General features: G+C 36.8%; 2 protein-coding genes across 2 annotated transcripts; one reads left to right on the top strand and one right to left on the bottom strand.

Moving 5' to 3' along the window:
- Positions 1-1,815: 1,815 nt before the first annotated feature.
- On the bottom strand, positions 1,816-2,760 carry LOC311585468 (olfactory receptor 6C6-like; the record flags this gene model as incomplete). Its single annotated transcript, XM_084760685.1, has 1 exon — positions 1,816-2,760. The coding sequence occupies one exon, from the start codon at positions 2,758-2,760 to the stop codon at positions 1,816-1,818; it is 945 nt and encodes a 314-aa protein (XP_084616811.1).
- Positions 2,761-15,469: 12,709 nt separating this feature from the next.
- On the top strand, positions 15,470-16,414 carry LOC311585469 (olfactory receptor 6C6; the record flags this gene model as incomplete). Its single annotated transcript, XM_084760686.1, has 1 exon — positions 15,470-16,414. One exon carries the CDS (start codon positions 15,470-15,472, stop codon positions 16,412-16,414), a length of 945 nt encoding a protein of 314 aa, XP_084616812.1.
- Between the last annotated feature and the right edge of the window lie 4,267 nt (positions 16,415-20,681).

Genomic DNA, 20,681 nt, shown 5'->3' on the forward strand with positions numbered 1-20,681 from the left:
GGTAATCCCCCTCAGGAACAGTCATAGGGGAGGGGAATAAGGGGAAAATGGGAGGGAGGGAAGAATGGGAGGATACAAGGGATGGGATAACCATTGAGATGTAACAAGAATAAATTAATAAAGTAAAAAAAAACAAAGTTTTTTGCTTATTTGTATTTGGCAAACTTGAAGAAAACATCTTTACTATCTTGGTGCTTCTAATGAAAAACAGTATCTATCATATCTCATCTGGATTAACTTAAACATATATCTAGACCTAAGACATCTTAGCTCCTAAACAACTAAGCTTAATTGTAAAAGTAATCTATCTGGTCTTCAGCTCCATCAGAGACTTAAGAAGGAATAAAGCTAATTACCTGAGTAAACAGGAAGTGCAGGTTAGCAGCTTCCAAAATGAAAAAAAAAAAACCTGACAGAGGCAGTTTGGTGTTTGAACAGTCACCCAAAACTCTATAACATTGGTGCATCATCTTCATCCTTTTGACCCAGTATTTTTGACAGACATATTTTTGAGGCAGGAACTGCTGAGTACTTGCTTAACCTGTCTTGGCAGAGTTTGGCTGTCAAGTCCACCTACATCAAAGCTTGCCCATTTCTGGCAGAATAGTCTCTGTAGTTCTGTTGCTTTCACCTTCATTATCATATTGAGAGAATTGTGGGACTGGTATCTTGGTGTCTTTAGATGTTTAGGGGCTACATTTTATCCTTAGATACATAGACCCAATAGAGTATATTCACTGGAAAATGATGTGAGTGGCATTTCTCCTATATAATACCTGAAGAAGCTAGGATGATAAAAGCTTGTATAATCTGTACTGAGAGAGCATCTGGTAAGTTGTGGGGGTGGTGTCAGTGATGTGGAGGCATACAGTGCAGGTGTGCTATGTGTGGCAGTCAAAGGTAAACTCTTGGGGTTAAGTTCTCACCGTGGGTTCTGGAAATCAAACTCAAATGCTCACCCTTAACACAAAATGATTTTGACTCCTCTCAAGATAAGTGTTTTGAGGCCCCTTTACCTAATAGCTGTGGTCACATTGCAGTATATACAGTTGTTTAGCACCCTTGTAGAATTTAAACATGCTTGTACCTTTGTCATCTTCCCTTTAGTGTATTTTTAGTTTTTAAAATTATTAAATTACACTTTAAGATCATAATTGTATTTCTTTGCTCCCTTTTCACTCTTCAAACCTTATCACGTGTCCCTCCTTGCTCTCTTTCACATTAACAACCTCATTTTTTACAGAAATTGTTGATACATGTGTATTTTATTTTTTTAACCTCAGCATGAATATGTTATCTTCAAATATTTTGCCTTGAAAATTTACAAAAGTCACTCCATATGCCCCAAAATTTGTTTGAGACATTTAATATAATGATAAATTAGTATCACATAAAAAGAATAAGTGTTTGTCTCTTTTACAGATACTGAAGACTACTTACCAGATGTTAATGTGTCCATGCCTAGAAAGATATTGGTATATATTGTAGTGATATTCAATCAAATACAATTAGCACATGCAAAAAAGTTGCTACTATACAAAGTGTATTTTATTCAATGCAATGTTTCTGCAAATGGGCATGTATTAAACAACAATATGCACCCATAAAAGTACTGTTGGAAAGGAGTTGGAGCAAGTTAGGTATTCCATAATGCAATTGTGTGAAAGTAGAAAGTAAGGTGGAATTGAGGTACAGGGTAATTCAGAAATAAAATCCTGTACATGAAATAACACAATCATAGAAAACACAATCATAAAAATATATGAAATAGATTTTCAGTTTAAAAAATGTATGGTAGTAGTTTATATCAAAAATTTAAACTTTGTGTTTTGAAAAACCCAAAGTCTTTTGTAATAAGTCCCAGAAGACTTCCTTCACCTGCTGGTTTCTTAGTGTATAAATAAAGGGATTCAAGAGAGGAGCAATTGAGGTATACAGTAAAGCCACACCTTTGGACACAGTCACTCTCTCCCTAGCAGAAGGTTTAATATACATAAAAATGCAACTGCCATAAGTTATGGAGACAACAATCATGTGGGAAGTGCAGGTGGAGAAGGCTTTGGTTCTTTGCTGTGCAGAAGGGAAATTCATAATAGTCTTAATGATGAAAGTGTAAGACAGAATCACTAGTACCAGTGTGACGGCAAGTGTCACCACGGCTAAGATGAAGGACATCATTTCTAGGACATGAGTGTCTGTGCAGGAGATCTGTAAAATAGGCGACGTTTCACACATAAAGTGATCAATTATTCTGGAATCACAGAAATCCAGCTTTAGGCCCATGGCCAATGGGGGAAAGATGATCAAAAACCCAGTCACCCAGGAGCTGAGCACAAGTTGGTGGCACACTCTGCTGTTCATGATGACGGGGTAGTGCAGTGGTCTGCAGATGGCGACATATCGGTCATAGGACATGGCAGCCAGGAGATAAAATTCTGTGACCCCCAGCAGCAAAAAGAAAAACAACTGAGCTGCACAATTATTATAGGAAATAGTTTTGTCTCCAGTCACAATGGTTGTCAAGAACCTGGGAATACACACTGTTGTAAACATGATTTCCAAAAAGGAAAAATTCCGGAGAAAGAAATACATGGGAGTCTTAAGGCGAGGGTCCAGCAGGGTGAGGAGCACAATGAGCAAGTTTCCTAACAGGCTCATTGTATAATTGAGAAAGAGAAACAGAAAAATCACAATTTGCAATAGTGGGTCATCTGTCAGTCCTACAAGAGTGAAGTCAAGTTCCATCGATTGATTCCTCATCCTCGTTTGTGAACCTTAGCTAACAAATATAGGAAATGAGAAACAAGTAAATATCTTTATTTGTGTTAGAATTTATATACCTACACTAAAGCAGAAAGATGGATAGGTTATAAAAACTCAATTGGGACATGTTTTCTGACCTGAAATTTCAGGTGGCATAATTATATATATTCCATAGGTTAATTACAATCTTTCTTACTCTGTTCTTTCTCAACATTATTCACATAATCCCCTCCAAGAAATGGAAAAGTATTTTCATAAATACATATTAAAGCATTTCCTTTCAAATAGCCTCTAGTGCCATGAAGACCATAAGCTTATGATTCCTTTGCTGAGGCTTCTGACGTAGTTGGATTACAGACCTGTGGCAACGGTTCTAACTTATTCGTGGATTTTAAAAAACAGTTTTTATTATCGTGTAGTATAATTGCAATATTTATTCCTGCTATTTCTTCTTATAAACTTTCTCATGTGCCCTGCTCCACTTTTTAAAATATGCTTCCTCTATTACGTCAGTACATATATATGCCTAAATACATAAGAAACTCTGCTCAGTTTGTATAAAGTCAGTTGTGTATGCTTTCAGGGCTGACAGTGTGTTGAGTATTCAGTTTGGTACTCTTTTGCCTTTAAATGAGTTTACTAAAGCTCCTTTGCTATTTTTATTCCTTTCATTTCTCTTATTAATATTTCTTTTCCATATGCTGGCTTTATCAATCAATTTGGGAAAAAACAGTGCTGTACAAACATAAGGGAATTTTCCAAAAATCATTATTTTTAAAATTTTATTAATAATTGAAGAATATATACTTAATACTTTCTCCCTGTTACTGTATATTTTAAAAATACATATCATTTGTCATTTGCATATAATACTAAAAGCTATATTTATGATACTAATAATCATTCAGAAATATTTATTATTTTTGTATTATAGTTCTATTGGGTCTTAGAAACATTTTTATTTGGTTTTATATGGAGGTAGTACTTCTTGACACATTGGGTGTGCTGATATTTAAATTATTTTGTATTAAATATTTTTACATATACATTTATATTATTACACATATATACAATAAACTACCTACAGCAAGAAGAACCATGAAACAATCAGCAATTATATAAATGTTACATTCTTAGTGTGTTGACTCTTTGTATTTGGCAGCTTTGAAAAACATCTTTTCTATCTTGGTACATATAAAATTCTGACTATAAATCAACATCTATTGTATCTCATCATGAACAACTTAAAACATCTATCTAATCATTATTAACAAACACATTTAAGATTGATTTCTTAAGATGTTCAGGATTTAGCTACTGAGTACTTACAAGCTTTCATCAAGCGGACATAGTTAACACTTTCCTGTTATCCTTAATGCTCATATTTGAAAAGATTGCTAGTTACTTCTGAATGCTGTAGGCTTAACAGACTTAGAATTATTCTATTACAAAATCACAAGAATTGCATATTAATGCATTTTTACACCACTTTATAAAACACTCAAAGAAAAACAAATAGTGATATATAAAAATAAAGTACATTAGTTTATCTATTAAAGCATAAACTCAAAATACCTACCCCTTAAAACATTTTATAAAATACAAAATTGTTTACTCCAAACACAGTTCCCTTAATTGGGCATACTGTGCATTTGCCTTGGATTCACATTATGAAATTAATTTAAAATCAACATGGACTCACTTTTTTGTGTCTGTTAATCATTCTGCTTTGTTAAAGATAATTTCAATTATTTAGGCAATATTTATTTCACTACTTAGTAGGAATATTCATTACTGTTTTTTTTTGGTCTGGAAAGGCACAATACACAGTGTATTTCCATTAAGAATTTCCACATTGGATAAGAAAAACTGCCAGTTGTGAGTACAGGAGCACAACATGAAAAGCTATGTGATCTGTACCTCCATGTTGTCAAATCGTTAGTTCCTTGAGGCTATGAACTATATTTTAACTTTCCTTTTAACCTAGTAATTCTAACAGTTCACAATCTACAGTCACAGTTATATAAGGATGATGATGAAGATTGCAAATTAAAAACATGAAATTTTCTCCTGCTAGTGGTCATCTATTCATGTATTTATCCATTAATTTTATCATGCTTCTGATAGTCCAGGAATTATGTTACATATTAAAGATGTACTAATATATAAGTCCTACTTAGTGCTCTCAATTAGTTTGTAATCAAAGTGGGAGGCAGATTTTTGAGTAGGGAACTATAAAGCTTTAGTGACAGCAAGGGCTGGATATTGCTGTGGGCCTCTTCTGAAAGGACATCTGCATGACCTGTTCCTGCTAATTTGAATTATAAATTTCCCAATAGCAATAAAATAGCTTGCAATTAAAAATTTAAATGTAAATTAGCTCTCTAATTAAGGCCAATACTGAACATCAAATATGAGCTTGAGAATTTAATAATAAAGATTTAGTACATAGCAAATATGTGATTTGACAATCATAATTTCTCTGTAAGTTAAAATTTGAATTCATGCTATTTAACACCAGTTAGCAATTATATATGTATTTACATGTCATTTTCTCTAATAACAGTCTATCTCATTGTGCTGCAAGCTCAAAGTTAAGAGCTCTTTTAATTTTGTCTTTTATACCATCTCTCTTATGGTACATTATAAATTTAAATATTGAATAAATATTTGAATAAATATATTCAAATAAGTATTTGAATAAATAATATATAGACATATGAAAGAGATGAATGGGATAAACGTTTTATATGGCATGCTATTGAATACACACACACATATATATGTATATATATATAATTTCTAGTATAATATATTACAACAGGATTGGTATAACATTTTCACTGGGTATGGCAGTGCACTCTATAATCTCAGGACTTTGAAGGCTATAAGATAGGGGTTTTAAGCCTAGATAGATGTTTAAAATTGATAATGTTGAGATATGATAGATACTGATTTACATTCAGAATTTTAGATGCACCAAGATAGAAAAGATGTTTTCTTCAAGGATGTCAAAACATTAAGAATGTAATATTTGTATAATTCCTGATTGTGTCATGGTTCTTCTTGCTATTGGTATTTTATTGTATATATGTGTAATAATATAAATGTATATGTAAAAAATAAAGTTTAATAATAAAAATTTAAAAAGCAAAACAAAAAAAAAAAGAATTTCCACATTCCTTCAAATTCACATTTACTATGGAAACTTCAGATTATGATGAAAAATTTCACATGTGCCACCTGATAGGCTAAATTTTGTGTAATTCAGTTCCTAGCATTGAGAACATTGTCAATTCAACCCTCCAATTAGATGTCATTGTTAAAGATGAAGTAAAAATCAGGAGTAATAAGAAGAATATGAAATCATTGCTGAAATATACACAATTCTTAAATCAAAGAGGTGCCTCAGAGCCAACTGCACACTTGTGAGGACTCTAGCTCTACTGTGCTCACTACCTGTTAACTCAGGGGATCTACTGAAATTGCAGCAGACTCCTCTCTGGGGATTACTACTACAAAGTACTCATTATTGGTTATAAAAGATACAAGGTGTATCAAAGCTTTAAAAAAATCATCCCAGAGGAGTGTCATAAGTGCCTGACAAAAGTCAAGAAAATATTAGAAGCATCAAAAGTTCACTGTAGTTGCTATATATGTCCAAAATTAGCCTCCTGTTGGTTTTTACAGTTTGTAAGTACATCTATGCATCTATACACTGTATTTTAATTGTGTTGCCTTGATTTGCTTGTTTCCTTTCACTTTGGTATAATATTATTGATTTTTGTTTTTGTCATTGTGTTTTTTGTATTGTACTTTTCAAATCATCCTTAAGAACAATATTATTGAGGCCAGAAATGTGGCTTTATGGTTACAATCTTGGTTGTTTCTCCAGAGGACCTTGGCTTGAATTTAGTGCACATGTGACATCACACAAGTATGTAACTCCCTTACCAGGAACCACAAGATTTTCCTCTTGTCTCCATTGCCACTGAAATCCTGTGGTATACAAACACATGTTGTAAAGAAATTCCAAATTATTTGATTTATACCAAGATGGACTCAGGAGCAGATGCTGGGGCAAAAACCTGCGAGCCCAGAGAGGAAAAGAAAGCACCCAGCTGACCTTCCTTTCAGCTGATGTCCCAGAAGGAAAAAGTCCTTCCTATTCAGCTCATATCTCAGAAGGAAACATCCTTTTCTCCTTCCCCATGCTGTCTTAAACAACTTTCACTCCAATGCCCATCCTTTCAACTTCCTGTGCATCTCTATATCCACCTTCAAGACTTCCTCACCCCCCCCAAACTGAGCAATTATTAAAACACAAAAGGCTATACCCACGAAACTCTGTGATGCTATTGCTATAGTTGGTACACCTTGCTTAGCACTTGTACAGTACAGCACACAGGGTTAATAACTGAGTATAAAATGCTCCATCATTCTTTCCAATGGCTTCCTTAGTTCCATCCATCATTACGCAAGATGTGCAACATGGATGAAAGGTTTAGAACTCGGTCCAGATTGATTTCCTCACTTTCTGCAACCAAATTGTGCTGTGTCTTTAGAACAATTTTGTTCTAGTAAGCAAAGAGCAATGGTGGCACTAGTCTCTATCATGTTAGGGCCCTCTAAAGACTTTGTGACCAACAACTCATAGGGGACAACCTCCTCCTATCACTGAGATGCATGCTTAACTAGGGTATTCCTTTCTGGAGGGACTTTTCTCATCCTCATATGATATTTTGCTCATTCTTTAAATGCTGTTTTAACATTTACAGATATATGCTGTCATAGACTTTTTGTTGTAGACCTGTCTTTTGGTGGAAAGGGGTACTGAAATCTCCCACTATCCATGTGTGAGGATCAATGTGTGTTTTAAGCTTTAGTAATTATTCTTTTATAAGTGTAGGTGCCTTTGTAATTGGGGCATAGATGTTCAGAGTTGTTATCTTGGTTGAGTTGTCCTTTGAAGAGGATGAAGTGTCTTTCCTCATCTGTTTTTATTAATTTTGGTTGAAAGTATATTTTATTAGATATTTGAATGGCTACTCCACCTTGATCTTGAGTTCCTTTCCTTGGAAGAGATTTTTCCAGCATTTTACCCTGAGGTAATGTCTATTTTTGTAGTTGAGGTGTGTTTATTGAATGCAGCAGAATGTTGGGTCAAGCTTATGGATCCGTTCTGATAGTCTGTGCCTTTTTATTGGGGGGTGGAGACCATTGATGCTGAGAGAGATTGATGACCAGTGACTGTTAGGTCTTTATTTTGATGTTTGTTGTGGTAGTGTGTTCATATTAACTTATATATAATGTGTGTGTCAAAATAACCTTAATTTTCAATTCTATAACAGTGTATCAAAATGTATTTTACATCAGTATATAAAGTTCTATACCAATGAATTAAAAATAACCAGAGAATTACAATTAAAGCCTTAAGTTGAGGGGTACATTCAAAAATCTACATTTTGTCTTATTAGGTGTAAATGTTTTTTTACATTCCTCCTTCTTCATTTTCAATCCCTATCTCCATACCAAAGAATGAAATAAAGAGAGAAAATAGAAGAGAGAAAAACTTGAGTCTACCTTTGTTTACTCTTTGAATAGGACCCTTAATAATGTATAACCAACTCCCAAATGAAAATAAACATCCATAGGCTAAGAACACAACCAAAATCCTGTATAACCCCCTTAAGGGAAATGGGCATAATTTTCAAGGTTGCCTTGTACTGATTTTGGGATGAAGAATGCCTTTGTGAGGCAGCCAAATACAATATGAAAAAAATTGTTAAGCTTACTAGCAATAACATTTGAGATCCAGTCTCTAAATGTTAAGAAATATCAGGCTAATTGAAGTCCTTTTTGGAAGAGTTTAGAATCCTAGATTAAGTGAGATTACCTTCTTTCTTCAAAGCTCTCCAGGGAGCAGACTCTAATGAGGAACAGCAGCCAAAACTGGAACATACATGATGCTGAAACACATTTCAGCATGCTGAAAGATGAATCCTGTCAGTTTTGATCCAGCATCATTAGTGTCTGGTTTGTTTCTTCTGAAAACATATAATTTCTTGCAAGCATTTTACAGTCCTCAAATTACAAATATACAAGATATGCAGTATGCACAGATTAAATAAGTATGGCTTTCTGATCTTTGTATGAGCAGAAGACATCTGCAAATCTCTATTCATGCCATATAAAAGGGTGGCATGTACACCTCATGGGGAATTTGTAGCCAACAAGAAATATTGGCAATACATAAGACAATCAGTACCAAGTTGAAATCATACCAGGTTGTACAGATCTAAATATCCTGCTTTGGGCTCTTGAGCACATATTGTATTAGGCCAAGCCACTACCTGTTTCCTGAGGGAAGGTCTTCGATTCAAAGAGACAAGGAGGTTGCCCTGAGCAATAGAAAAAGCATTATATTTTAAGTATAATTTATGTAAACTCCTGTTTAGTTTTAGCTCAAGCATATCTGAGGCCTCTTGTAACTGTTTAGAAACTTGATTTGTTGCAGCTACTTTTGTCCTGTCCTTTTCTCCTTATGGAATGGGTGGTTATGCCTTCATAGCCACAATTTACACAAGCTCCATGTTAATTTTAGAGTTTAAGCATACCCTAGACATCTTGTCCCTGGGTTTTTACCTTTGTTTTGGCTATCTTTGTCTTGCACATTTTTCCATATAGAATTGGGGTTTATACTTTCATAGCCTTTGTGTTTTGATTATATTGATTAATAGAATATTCCTACTAGGCCAAAGTATTTATTGGCATCAGTTTTCCTAGGAGGCAACTTTCTAAGAAACTGTCTGGCCTTTCAGGGCAGTATGACCTCATCTCTCCTTACATAAACCTAAGATTGATATGTATCCACCTTTTAGATTAGTAAGGACATTATTATCCATTATTAAGAAAAAACTTACGTGGTACCTTTAAGAAAAAAGGCTTCATTTTGAATAATAGACTCAGGGTGGGGAGTTAGGGTGGTAGGGAATGCTGGGATTACAGGCATGTGCCACCACACCCTGCTGCTATCATCTTCTTTAATGTGTTCTCAGCCTTCATTTTTAAAAGTTCTTATTATTGATTCTTTCTGAGTTTTGCATCATGCACCACCCTTGTCCAACTCATTTCCCCATTCTTTCATATCCAAGCTCTGTTGTAGCATCCTCCCCTCAAAAAGAAAATAAAAAATAAACATAAAAATAGGCAAAACAAAACAAACAATACAAAATATCTTATCATGGACACTGTAGTGTGTCCAACAGTATACACTTTTGTCCATACATTTTTTTTCCTTACAGATATTCATTGCATTTGGCAATTGGTCTGGTTCGGGTCCTCTGGATTCTACTACACCATCAATACTGAATCCTCACTAGGACTCTCCTCACTTATACTGCTGTTGCTGTAGATTCACAAGCCGACCTGCTAGCCTGCTAGTTGATCTGACTCGCCTCTAGGTTTTTAGCAACCTCTGACGTCATCATCTGCAGCCCACTAACAGGTGAGTGCCAGGGCCCCAGATATAAAAGGACCAAATGTCCACATTTCTGTCTCTCTGTCCTTGTCTCTGTCTCTGTCTCTGTCTCTGTCTCTGTCTCTGTCTCTGTCTCTGTCTCTGTCTCTGTCTCTCTCTCTCTCTCTCTCTCTCTCTCCCTCTCTCACTCTGTCTAAGGAGTACTCCCTTTTCTTTCTCTCTCTCCACCACTGACTCTCTCTACACTCATGGCCCACTTAGGCCCTAACTCTTCTCTCCTTCCCTTTCCCAAATATATCTCTCCATAACATACTTGTTGGGTGGCATCTTATTCTTAAAGTTAACAGTTGAATAGTGTTGTGGAGATCAAGGATGTTTGTATCTGAAGGAGTGACCCTTTCACATGCCTCAACAGTGCATAGATGAAGTAGATTTTGGGGTTGTCCAAATCAAAGCCCTGGATCTGTCACTTGGTGTTAGCTGAGTTAGTTAGCCTGCCAACTTTCCAGCACCAGTATCACTGAGGAAATCTCTCTAGAATTTTCCAGACTAGCTCATTCATGCATTCCAGGCTGGCTCACCCATCTTCAAGCTGGTCGGGCCAGCTCTATTGTGATCCTTTGTCAAGGTCCAGGGTCCACTCTCCTGAGTGCTGCAGCCTGTGAGGGGCTGGCTCACCTGTGTCTCTTTTATTATTATGTTGCCAGAGATGGTGTAGCACCCTCTCTCTAATGTGCTGCAGCTTAAAGTTGGACAGCTCTCCAAGTCTCACAACTCTCAGGACAGCTCTACTGACTACTACAGCTGGCAAAGTTCAAGGAAGGATGGGCATCCTCCCCACCCCCTGCCACCTCATGGAAAATGAGTGGTAGGTCCAAGGTGCAGGGTCTCCTCTCCCAAATGATTCATCTGGTAAGAGCTGATAAGCTGTCCAGAGTGAGCTGCCAGTGAGGGGCAGACTCAGCTCTACACAGCCACTGAACATCTACATGGCCTCAGGTGGCTTTCCAGACCAAGGATGTCCTCATGGTCTTTAGTGGTAATGTGAGTCATAGACATTGACACTTACTGCTGCTGCTGCATGGTCATGCAGCCGAACATGGCCTTTAACGGCAGCATGGGCAGGAACTTCATCATGGCCTCAAGTGGTGGGCTGGCTACTCACAACAGGCTATTCCTCTCCACCCTCACACGTCCAGTTCCATCTCTTTTCATGATGCTTAAACTGTTCCACTTCTCTTTATCTCCCATCTGTCTGCCACACACTTGCACATGCTAGTGGCTAGGGCATCTTACATCTGGTGGGCCTCTGCGTATCCTCTGTCTGCTCTCACTGTGTGGTGGGGCTGTGTGCTCAGTTTCTGATTCCCCAAATCAGCTGACACTGTTTTAGAATGGAAGATCTTCCACTTCCAGGGTTTTTTCCTTCTCTGTCTTCACTACATCATTATGTGTCATGGAATGATGGCCCAGGAGCCTGCTTTCTAACATTGCCTGTTTAGATGACATGATGCTATCTGAGTGTTTTACAGGCTGGTAAACTCATTCGAGAGGCACACAAGTACACATAAAATATCAGGGATAGGAAGTTGGTTAGCAAAGAGTGCAAGGGTTGGCAACAACCTCAGAATTGTTGGGAGTTTATTTGAATATGATAGTTAACTATTTGTCACTCAATATAATCTAGAACCAAGTGAAAAGAAAGTCTCAGTGAAGTATTTTTTAGATTAGGGTGGCCAGAGTACAGATCGTTGGATGATTATTTTGATTGTGATACCAAAGGTGGGGATATTTACCTTGAATGTGGGTGGCACCAATTCATGGGCATGAAAGAAAAGCATAAAATCAGCACTAGCATGCATTCACTAATTTCTTGCTTTCTGCTCTTAATAATGTATATAATGTGACTGGTTGCTTCCCCTTCCTGCTCCCTTGAGTTTCTTCCAGTGATGGACTATGACCTGGGATTGAGAGACAAATAAACCATTTCTTGCTTCAGTGACTTTTTTTGGGTATTTTACTACCAAAAGAGAAAATGAGACTAAAGGAACTGTGTAAGGCAAAGAGGATGCACACTGGTATTTGAAAAAATTCTATGACAGACTATGTCTGAAAATCTTAATACAGCATTTAAACCCAAGATCTCCTATGAAGATGGGGAAAGTCCCTCCAGAAGGCAATATCCTAGTTAAGTGAGCATCTCAGTGATAGGAGGAGGTTGTCCCCTATGAGTTGTTGGTCACAAAGTCTTTAGAGGGCCCCAACACGATAGAGGCTAGTGACATCGTTGCTCTTTGCTTGCTAGAACTAAATTGTTCTGAAGACACAGAACAATTTGGTTGCATAAAGTGAGGAAATCAATCTGGACTGTGTTGGAAACATTCCATCCATGTTGCACATCTTGTGTAATGATGGATGGAGCTAAGGAAGCCATTGGAAAGAATGATGGAGCATTTCTTTTATTCAGTTGTTGACCCTGTGTGCTATACTGTACAAGTGCTAAGCAAGGTGTACCAGCTAGATCTGTAGTGGCACTGACTTTTACTGGTACAGCCGATCTTTTAGTGTTTAGTAATTGCCCAATTTGGGATTTCGGGGTGGGTGGACTTACGATTCAAATCTGGTACCATGAACTCAGACAAAATCTCAGGTCTGATGAAGTCATAGGTACCAGCATAGAAGTAACAGCTATTAGTTTGTATGTAATGTAATGTAACCAAGCAAATCAACCCGAAATAATTAAAATACAGTGTACAGAAGCATAGAATGTACTTACAAACTGTAAAACCCAATAGGGGCCTAATTTTGGAAATATATAGCAACTACAGTGAACTCTTGATGCTTCTGATATTTTCTTGACTTTTCTAAGGCACTTATGACACTCCTCTGGGATGATTTTTTTAAAGCTTTGATACACCTTGTATCTTTTATTACCAATAATGAGTACTTTGTAGTAGTAATCCCCAGAGAGGAGTCTGCTGCAATTTCAGAAGATCCCCTGAGTTAATAGGCAGTGGGAAACAGTAGAGCTAGAGTCCTCACAAGTGCAGAGTTGGCTCTGAGGCACCTCTTTGATTTAAGAATTGTGTATATTTCAGCAATGATTTCATATTCTTCTTATTACCCTGATTTTTACTTCATCTTTAACAATGACATCTAATTGGAGTATTGGAATGACAATGTTCTCAATGCTAAGAACTAAATTACACAAAACTTATCTTATCAGGTGGCACATGTTAAATTTCTCATCATAATCTGAAGTTTACATCTTAAATGTGAATTTGAAGGATTGTGGAAATTCTTTATGGAAATACACTATGTATTGTGCCTTTCCAGACCAAAAAATCTCTAGTAATGAATATTCCTACTAAGTAGTGAAATAAATATTGCCTAAATAATTAAAATTATCTTTAACAAAGAAGAATGGTTAACAGACACAAAAAAGTGAGTCCATGTTGATTTTAAATTAATTTTATAATATGAAACTAAGGCAAATGTACAGTAAGTCCAATTAAGGGAGCTGTGATTGGAGTACACAATTTTATATCTTATAAAATGTTTAAGGGGTAGGCATTTTGAGTTTATGCTTTAATAGATAAACTAATGTATTTTATTTTTATATATCACTATTTGTTTTTCTTTGAGTGTTCTATAAAGTGGTGTGAAAATACATTAACAAGCAATTCTTGTGATTTTGTAATAGAATAATTCTAAGTCTGTTAAGCTTACAGCATTCAGAAGTAACTAGCAATCTTTTCAAATATGAGCATTAAGGATAACAGGAAAGCGTTAAGTATGTTCACTTGATGAAAGCTTGTAAGTACTCAGTAGCTAAATCCTGAACATCTTAAGAAGTCGGTCTTAAATGTGTTTGTTAATAATGATTAGATAGATGTTTTAAGTTGTTCATGATTAGATACAATAGATATTGATTTATATTCGGAATTTTACATGCACCAAGACAGGAAAGATGTTCTTCAAAGCTGCCAAATACAAAGAGCCAAAACACTAAGAATGTAACATTTATATAATTGCTGATTGTTTCATGGTTCTTCTTGCTGTAGGTAGTTTATTGTATATATGTGTAATAATATAAATGTATATATAGATTGTTTCATGGTTCCTCTTGCTGTAGGTAATGTATTCTATATGTAGAAAATATTTAATAAAAAGTAATTACTATTTTAGCACACCTAATGTGTCAAAAAGTAATGCCTCCATATAAAACCAAATAAAAATGGCCCTAAGACTCAGTAGAAGTATAATACAAAAATGATAAATATTACTTTTTTCTGAATGCTTGTAACTTTAATAAATATAGCTTTTAGTATTATATGCAAATGACACTTTTCTATGAATTTTTAAAATATATGAGAACAGTGAGAAAGTGATTTAAGTACATATTGCTCAATTCCTAATAAAAATACACCATTTAAAAAATAATGATTTTTGGAAAATTCCTTTATGTTTCTACAGCTTTGTTTTTTCACAAATTCATTCATAAAGCTAGCATATGGAAAGAAAATCTTAGTAAGATAAATAAATAAGAATTAAAATAGCAAAGGAGCTTTAGCAAACTCATTTAAAGGGAAGAGAGTACCAAACTGAATTCTCAACACAAGCTATCAGCCCTGAAAACATACACAAGTGACTTTACACAAACTGAGCAGTTTTTCTTATATATTTAGGCTTATACATGTACTGGAGAAAATAGAGGAAACATATTTTAAATAAAACAATGGGGCAGGGAACATGGGAAAGTTTATAAAGAGGAAATAGAAGGAGGAAATATTGTAATTATATTTCAATATAATTTAAAAACTGTTTTCAAAAGTCTACATATAAGCTGGAGCTGGAGGCACAGGTCTGTAATCCAGGCTATGTCAGAAGCTTCAGCAGAGGGATCATAAGCTTATGGCCTTCATGGCACTAGACACCATTTGGAAGGGAATGCTTTAATTTGCATTTATGAAAATACTTTTCCATTTCTTGGAGGGGATTATGTGAATAATGTTGAGAAAGAACAGAGTAAGACAAGTTTGTAATTAACTTATGGAATATAATGTTGTCAACTGAAATTTCAGGTCAGAAAACATTTCCCAATTGAGTTTTATAACCTGTCTCTCTTTTTGCTGTAGTGTAGGTATATAAATTCTAATACAAATAAAGATATTTACTTGGTTTTTTTTGTTTCCTATGTTTGTTTGATAAGATTCATGAACGAGGATGAGGAATCAATCAATGGAACTTGACTTCATTCTTGTAGGACTGACAGATGACCCACAGTTGCAAATTGTGGTTTTTCTGTTTCTCTTTCTCAATTATACAATGAGCCTGTTAGGAAACTTGATCATTGTGCTCCTCACCCTGCTGGACCCTCGCCTTAAGACTCCCATGTATTTCTTTCTCCGGAATTTTTCCTTTTTGGAAATCATGTTTACAACAGTGTGTATTCCCAGGTTCTTGACAACCATTGTGACTGGAGACAAAACTATTTCCTATAATAATTGTGCAGCTCAGTTGTTTTTCATCTTGTTGCTGGGGGTCACAGAATTTTATCTCCTGGCTGCCATGTCCTATGACCGATATGTCGCCATCTGCAGACCACTGCACTACCCCGTCATCATGAACAGCAGAGTGTGCCACCAACTTGTGCTCAGCTCCTGGGTGACTGGGTTTTTGATCATCTTTCCCCCATTGGCCATGGGCCTAAAGCTGGATTTCTGTGATTCCAGAATAATTGATCACTTTATGTGTGAAACGTCACCTATTTTACAGATCTCCTGCACAGACACTCATGTCCTAGAAATGATGTCCTTCATCTTAGCCGTGGTGACACTTGCCGTCACACTGGTACTAGTGATTCTGTCTTACACTTTCATCATTAAGACTATTATGAATTTCCCTTCTGCACAGCAAAGAACCAAAGCCTTCTCCACCTGCACTTCCCACATGATTGTTGTCTCCATAACTTATGGCAGTTGCATTTTTATGTATATTAAACCTTCTGCTAGGGAGAGAGTGACTGTGTCCAAAGGTGTGGCTTTACTGTATACCTCAATTGCTCCTCTCCTGAATCCCTTTATTTATACACTAAGAAACCAGCAGGTGAAGGAAGTCTTCTGGGACTTATTACAAAAGACTTTGGGTTTTTCAAAACACAAAGTTTAAATTTTTGATATAAACTACCACCATACATTTTTTTAAACTGAAAATCTATTTCATATATTTTTATGATTGTGTTTTCTATGATTGTGTTATTTCATGTACAGGATTTATTTCTGAATTGCCCTGTACCTCAATTCCACCTTACTTTCTACTTTCACACAATTGCATTATGGAATACCTAACTTGCTCCAACTCCTTTCCAACAGTACTTTTATGGGTGTATATTGTTGTTTAATACATGCCCATTTGCAGAAACATTGCATTGAATAAAATACACTTTGTATAGTAGCAACTTTTTTGTGTGTGATTTTTTATTTGATTGAATGTCACTACAATATATACCAATATCTTTCTAGGCATGGACACATTAACATCTGGTAAGTAGTCTTCAGTATCTGTAAAAGAGACAAACACTTATTCTTTTTATGTGATACTAATTTATCATTATATTAAATGTCTCAAACAAATTTTGGGGCATATGGAGTGACTTTTGTAAATTTTCAAGGCAAAATATTTGAAGATAACATATTCATGGTGAGGTTAAAAAAATAAAATACAGATGTATCAACAGTTTCTGTAAAAAAGAAGATGTAAATGTGAAAGAGAGCAAGGAGGGACATATGATAAGGTTAGAACAGTGAAAAGGGAGTAAAGAAATACAATTATGATCTTAAAGTGTAATTAAATAATTTTAAAAATTAAAAAATACACTAAAAGGAAGAAGACAAAGGTACAAGCATGTTTAAATTCTACAAGGGTGCTAAACAACTGCATATATTACAATGTGAACACAGCTAATAAGGAAAAGGGCCCCAAAACACTTATATTGAGAGGAATCGAGATCATTTTGTGTTAAGGGTGAGCATTTGAATTTTATTCCCAGAACCTGCAGTGAGAACTTAACCCCAAGAGTTTTCTTTTGACTGCCACACATAGCACACCTGCACTTTTTATCCCCATATCACAGACGCCATGCTCCAGTGCTTCCAGATGCTCTCTCAGTACAGATTATACAAGCGTTCATCATCATAAATTCTCCCAGTATTATGTAGGAGAAATGCAACTCACACCTTTTTCAGTGAATATACATTATCAGCTCTATGTACCACTCAGTAAAATATAACACATAAACATCTAAAGACACAAAAATACCTGTGCCTCAAATCCCTTAATGAGATAATGAAGGGGAAAGCAACAGAACTACAGAGACTATCCTGCCAGAAATGGGCAAGCTTTAATGTAGGTGGACTTGACAGCCAAACTTTTCCAAGACTGGTTAAACAAGCACTGAGCAGTTCCTGCCCCCAAAATATGTCTGTCAGAAATACTGGGTCGGAAGGATGAAGATGATGCTCCAATATTATAGAGATTTTTGGGTTACTGTTCAAGCACCAAATTGTCTCTGTCATTTTCTTTTTAATTTTGGAAGCTCCTAACCCACACTTCCTGTTTACTCAGGTAATTAGTTTTATTCCTTCTTAAGTCTCTGATAGAGCTGAAGACCTGATAGATTACTTCTATAATTAAGCTTAGTTGTTTAGGAGCTAAGATGTCTTAGGTCTAGATAGATGTGTTAAGTTAATAGAGATGAGATATGATAGATATTGTTTTTCATTCCAGTTTTAGAAGCACCAAGATAGTAAAGATGTTTTCTTCAAGTTTGCCAAATACAAATAAGCAAAAAAACTTTGAATGCAACATGTATATAATCTCTGATTGTCTCATGGTTCTTCTTGCTGTATATAGTTTATTGTACATATGTACAGTAATATGAATGCATATGCAAAGGGGAGGATTTTATTAGACTAAAAGGGGAAATTCTGGAGAAATACCTTAGGTGGATATTGCAGTTGTCAATAAAAAGCTGTTTGAAAAATTGGCTGGTCAGTAGGACAGGAAATGAAATGGAAGGTGGGATTTATTGGGAGAGGGTTGGGGAATATGAGTACATTCTCCAGACATGGCTGGAGAAAGAGACTGATGGAGTAGAAGCCGCCCCTGGAGAGTCATCAGATTGCCACGTTATTGGGTTATATGTGGATTTTAAAGGTATCAGGTTTAGAGTAGTTCATATTCCACCCAGCATACTACTCGCAGCTTAAAAGGAAACCATAGTCCCTCTGTGTCTGTCATTGGGGAACTAGCTGGCTAAAGAAAACTACTGCCTGAATTATTTATTGTACCAATTCATGTAGGAAGAATAATTTCTATTTCCATATAATTTAGCAAAGAATCGAGAATGACAAAAAAAAAGCAGATTCTCTTAATTTCCCCCACTGTTCTCATACATCTTAATTTATGTTCAATTTCTTTATTACTGAAGCTTCTGCTTTATTTGTAACAAACAATATAGTAAGGACATGGGTATTTGATAGATTGTTTCTCATAGTTCTCTTTCAATAATGTAATAAAAAATTCACTTCATAAATGCTACATACAAAGTTCAATGGTGATCACTTTAGTAATTTTATATGATTATTATTTTATAACTTATGATTCATTTTGAGAAATGGTCATGATACAAATACCATAATATCTATTAATCCAAGAGCAAGGTGGGGATCCAAGATGGTTGCACTGATCACACAATGTATTTGTTCTCCAGGATGTGACTAGGGACCATGCTGTGAGCTACAGTCTACAAGACATGGAGAGCCCTAGGTGAAGGGGATCCATACAGTGAAAAGCACAGGTGATTCTGGCCTGGGGCCATCCAACAGGCCCATGGATGGATGGGTGCCCAGTCCCCAGAGTCTGGATCCCCATACCCACCTGAAAGCTTCAACTCTGCCCTATACTTAGTATCTGGGACTGAACTGTGGGCAGGGAAGCAGGAGATTCTGGAGCTGCTGTCCTGGCAAAAACTCAGGAAAATGGGTGGATCTGACCACAGACTGCCCTGCCAATCCACAGAAAGCCACAGGGGCCAACAACCACGCAGGCATAACATCCAAAGCTCAGCACAGCCTACCATGCCATGCAGTAACTGAGCTCTTTCTCTCCCACTCTCTGAGTAAACAGTGCACTACGGAGAAACAGATTCATTTCCTGCTGGCCCAGGGGGAGCAGATTCTGTGGATCTGGGATAGATCTGACCTCAGATCATGCTGCCAATCCGTGGAGGGACCCAGTGCCTACAGGGAGACTACGTGGCCATGGACACATTCCCTAGCTACAGCTTCATAGCTGCACTTTCAGATTGACTGATCTCAGTTGGTGTGGTCTGAATGGATTGGGCAGAAACTTATCCAGCTGCCTCCTCATACTGTTCCCACATACTTCGGCAGAATTGAACTGGCCTGAACAGATCGGGCAGAAGCCTAGCCAGATGCCACATCACAGCAGAGGCTCCCATGCTCTGGAAAGGGACTCCACTGGCCTGACTGGACTGGGCAAAAATCTAACCAGCTGCCCCAGCCCAGGCAGCCATTCCCTCAAGCTCAGGCAGAGTCTAGCCAGCTGTCACCAACCCAGCAAAAATTCCCATGCTCAGACAGGACTCAATCTGCCTGAAGGGATGGGCAGACACCTAGCCAACCACCACAAGACAGTGGGTAGTACTTGCTCTTTTAGGCCGGGCTAACCTAGGCCCCATTGCCAGGATGGATCAGGCTGAAGCCTAGCCAACTGTCACAAACCACCCTGACACTCCAGGGTGGACTGAGCCTAGACCCCCAAAACTCTAGTGCCCGAGGGCAAGGTTTTGAAAGCCTAGCCAAAGGCAAGATAACCTGCTTTATCTATAGTACCTCAAACTGATCCTTGGGCTGCAGAGCAACAGCTCCTGCCTCTGCTGACCCAGTGGGGAGCCCAGGGTAGGGAACAGAGTGCTATGGAGCTGAAATCAGGTCACCTGCTTGATCCAGGGAAGGGTTTCCTGATCTCCATAGGTGAGGGCCCTCAGTCTAGATGCACTCCATAACGGCCAGTTCTCAATGACCAATGAAGGACACCAGAAACTACCTCCTGAATCCAGAGACAGCAAGATGACTATAGACCAGCATAAAAACAAAAACAACAAAATAAAACAACATGGCATTTCCAGATCCCAACTTTCCCAAAGAATTCAACCGTGAGAACTCAAACACCAATGAGGCACAAAAAAAATGTCCTCAAATTCTTACTAATGAAGATGATAATGGAGGAAACAGATAAGATCTGTTAACAAATGCAGGAAGATGCAGCCAAACAGACTGAAGACATTAAAGAGGTCTATAGAACGGCACTGGAAGAAATTCTGGAAAATACAATCAAATGAAGGAAATCAATG

The sequence above is a fragment of the Acomys minous genome, assembly GCF_964271855.1.
Source record: "Acomys minous genome assembly, chromosome: 15".
Classification (NCBI taxonomy): domain Eukaryota; kingdom Metazoa; phylum Chordata; class Mammalia; order Rodentia; family Muridae; genus Acomys; species Acomys minous.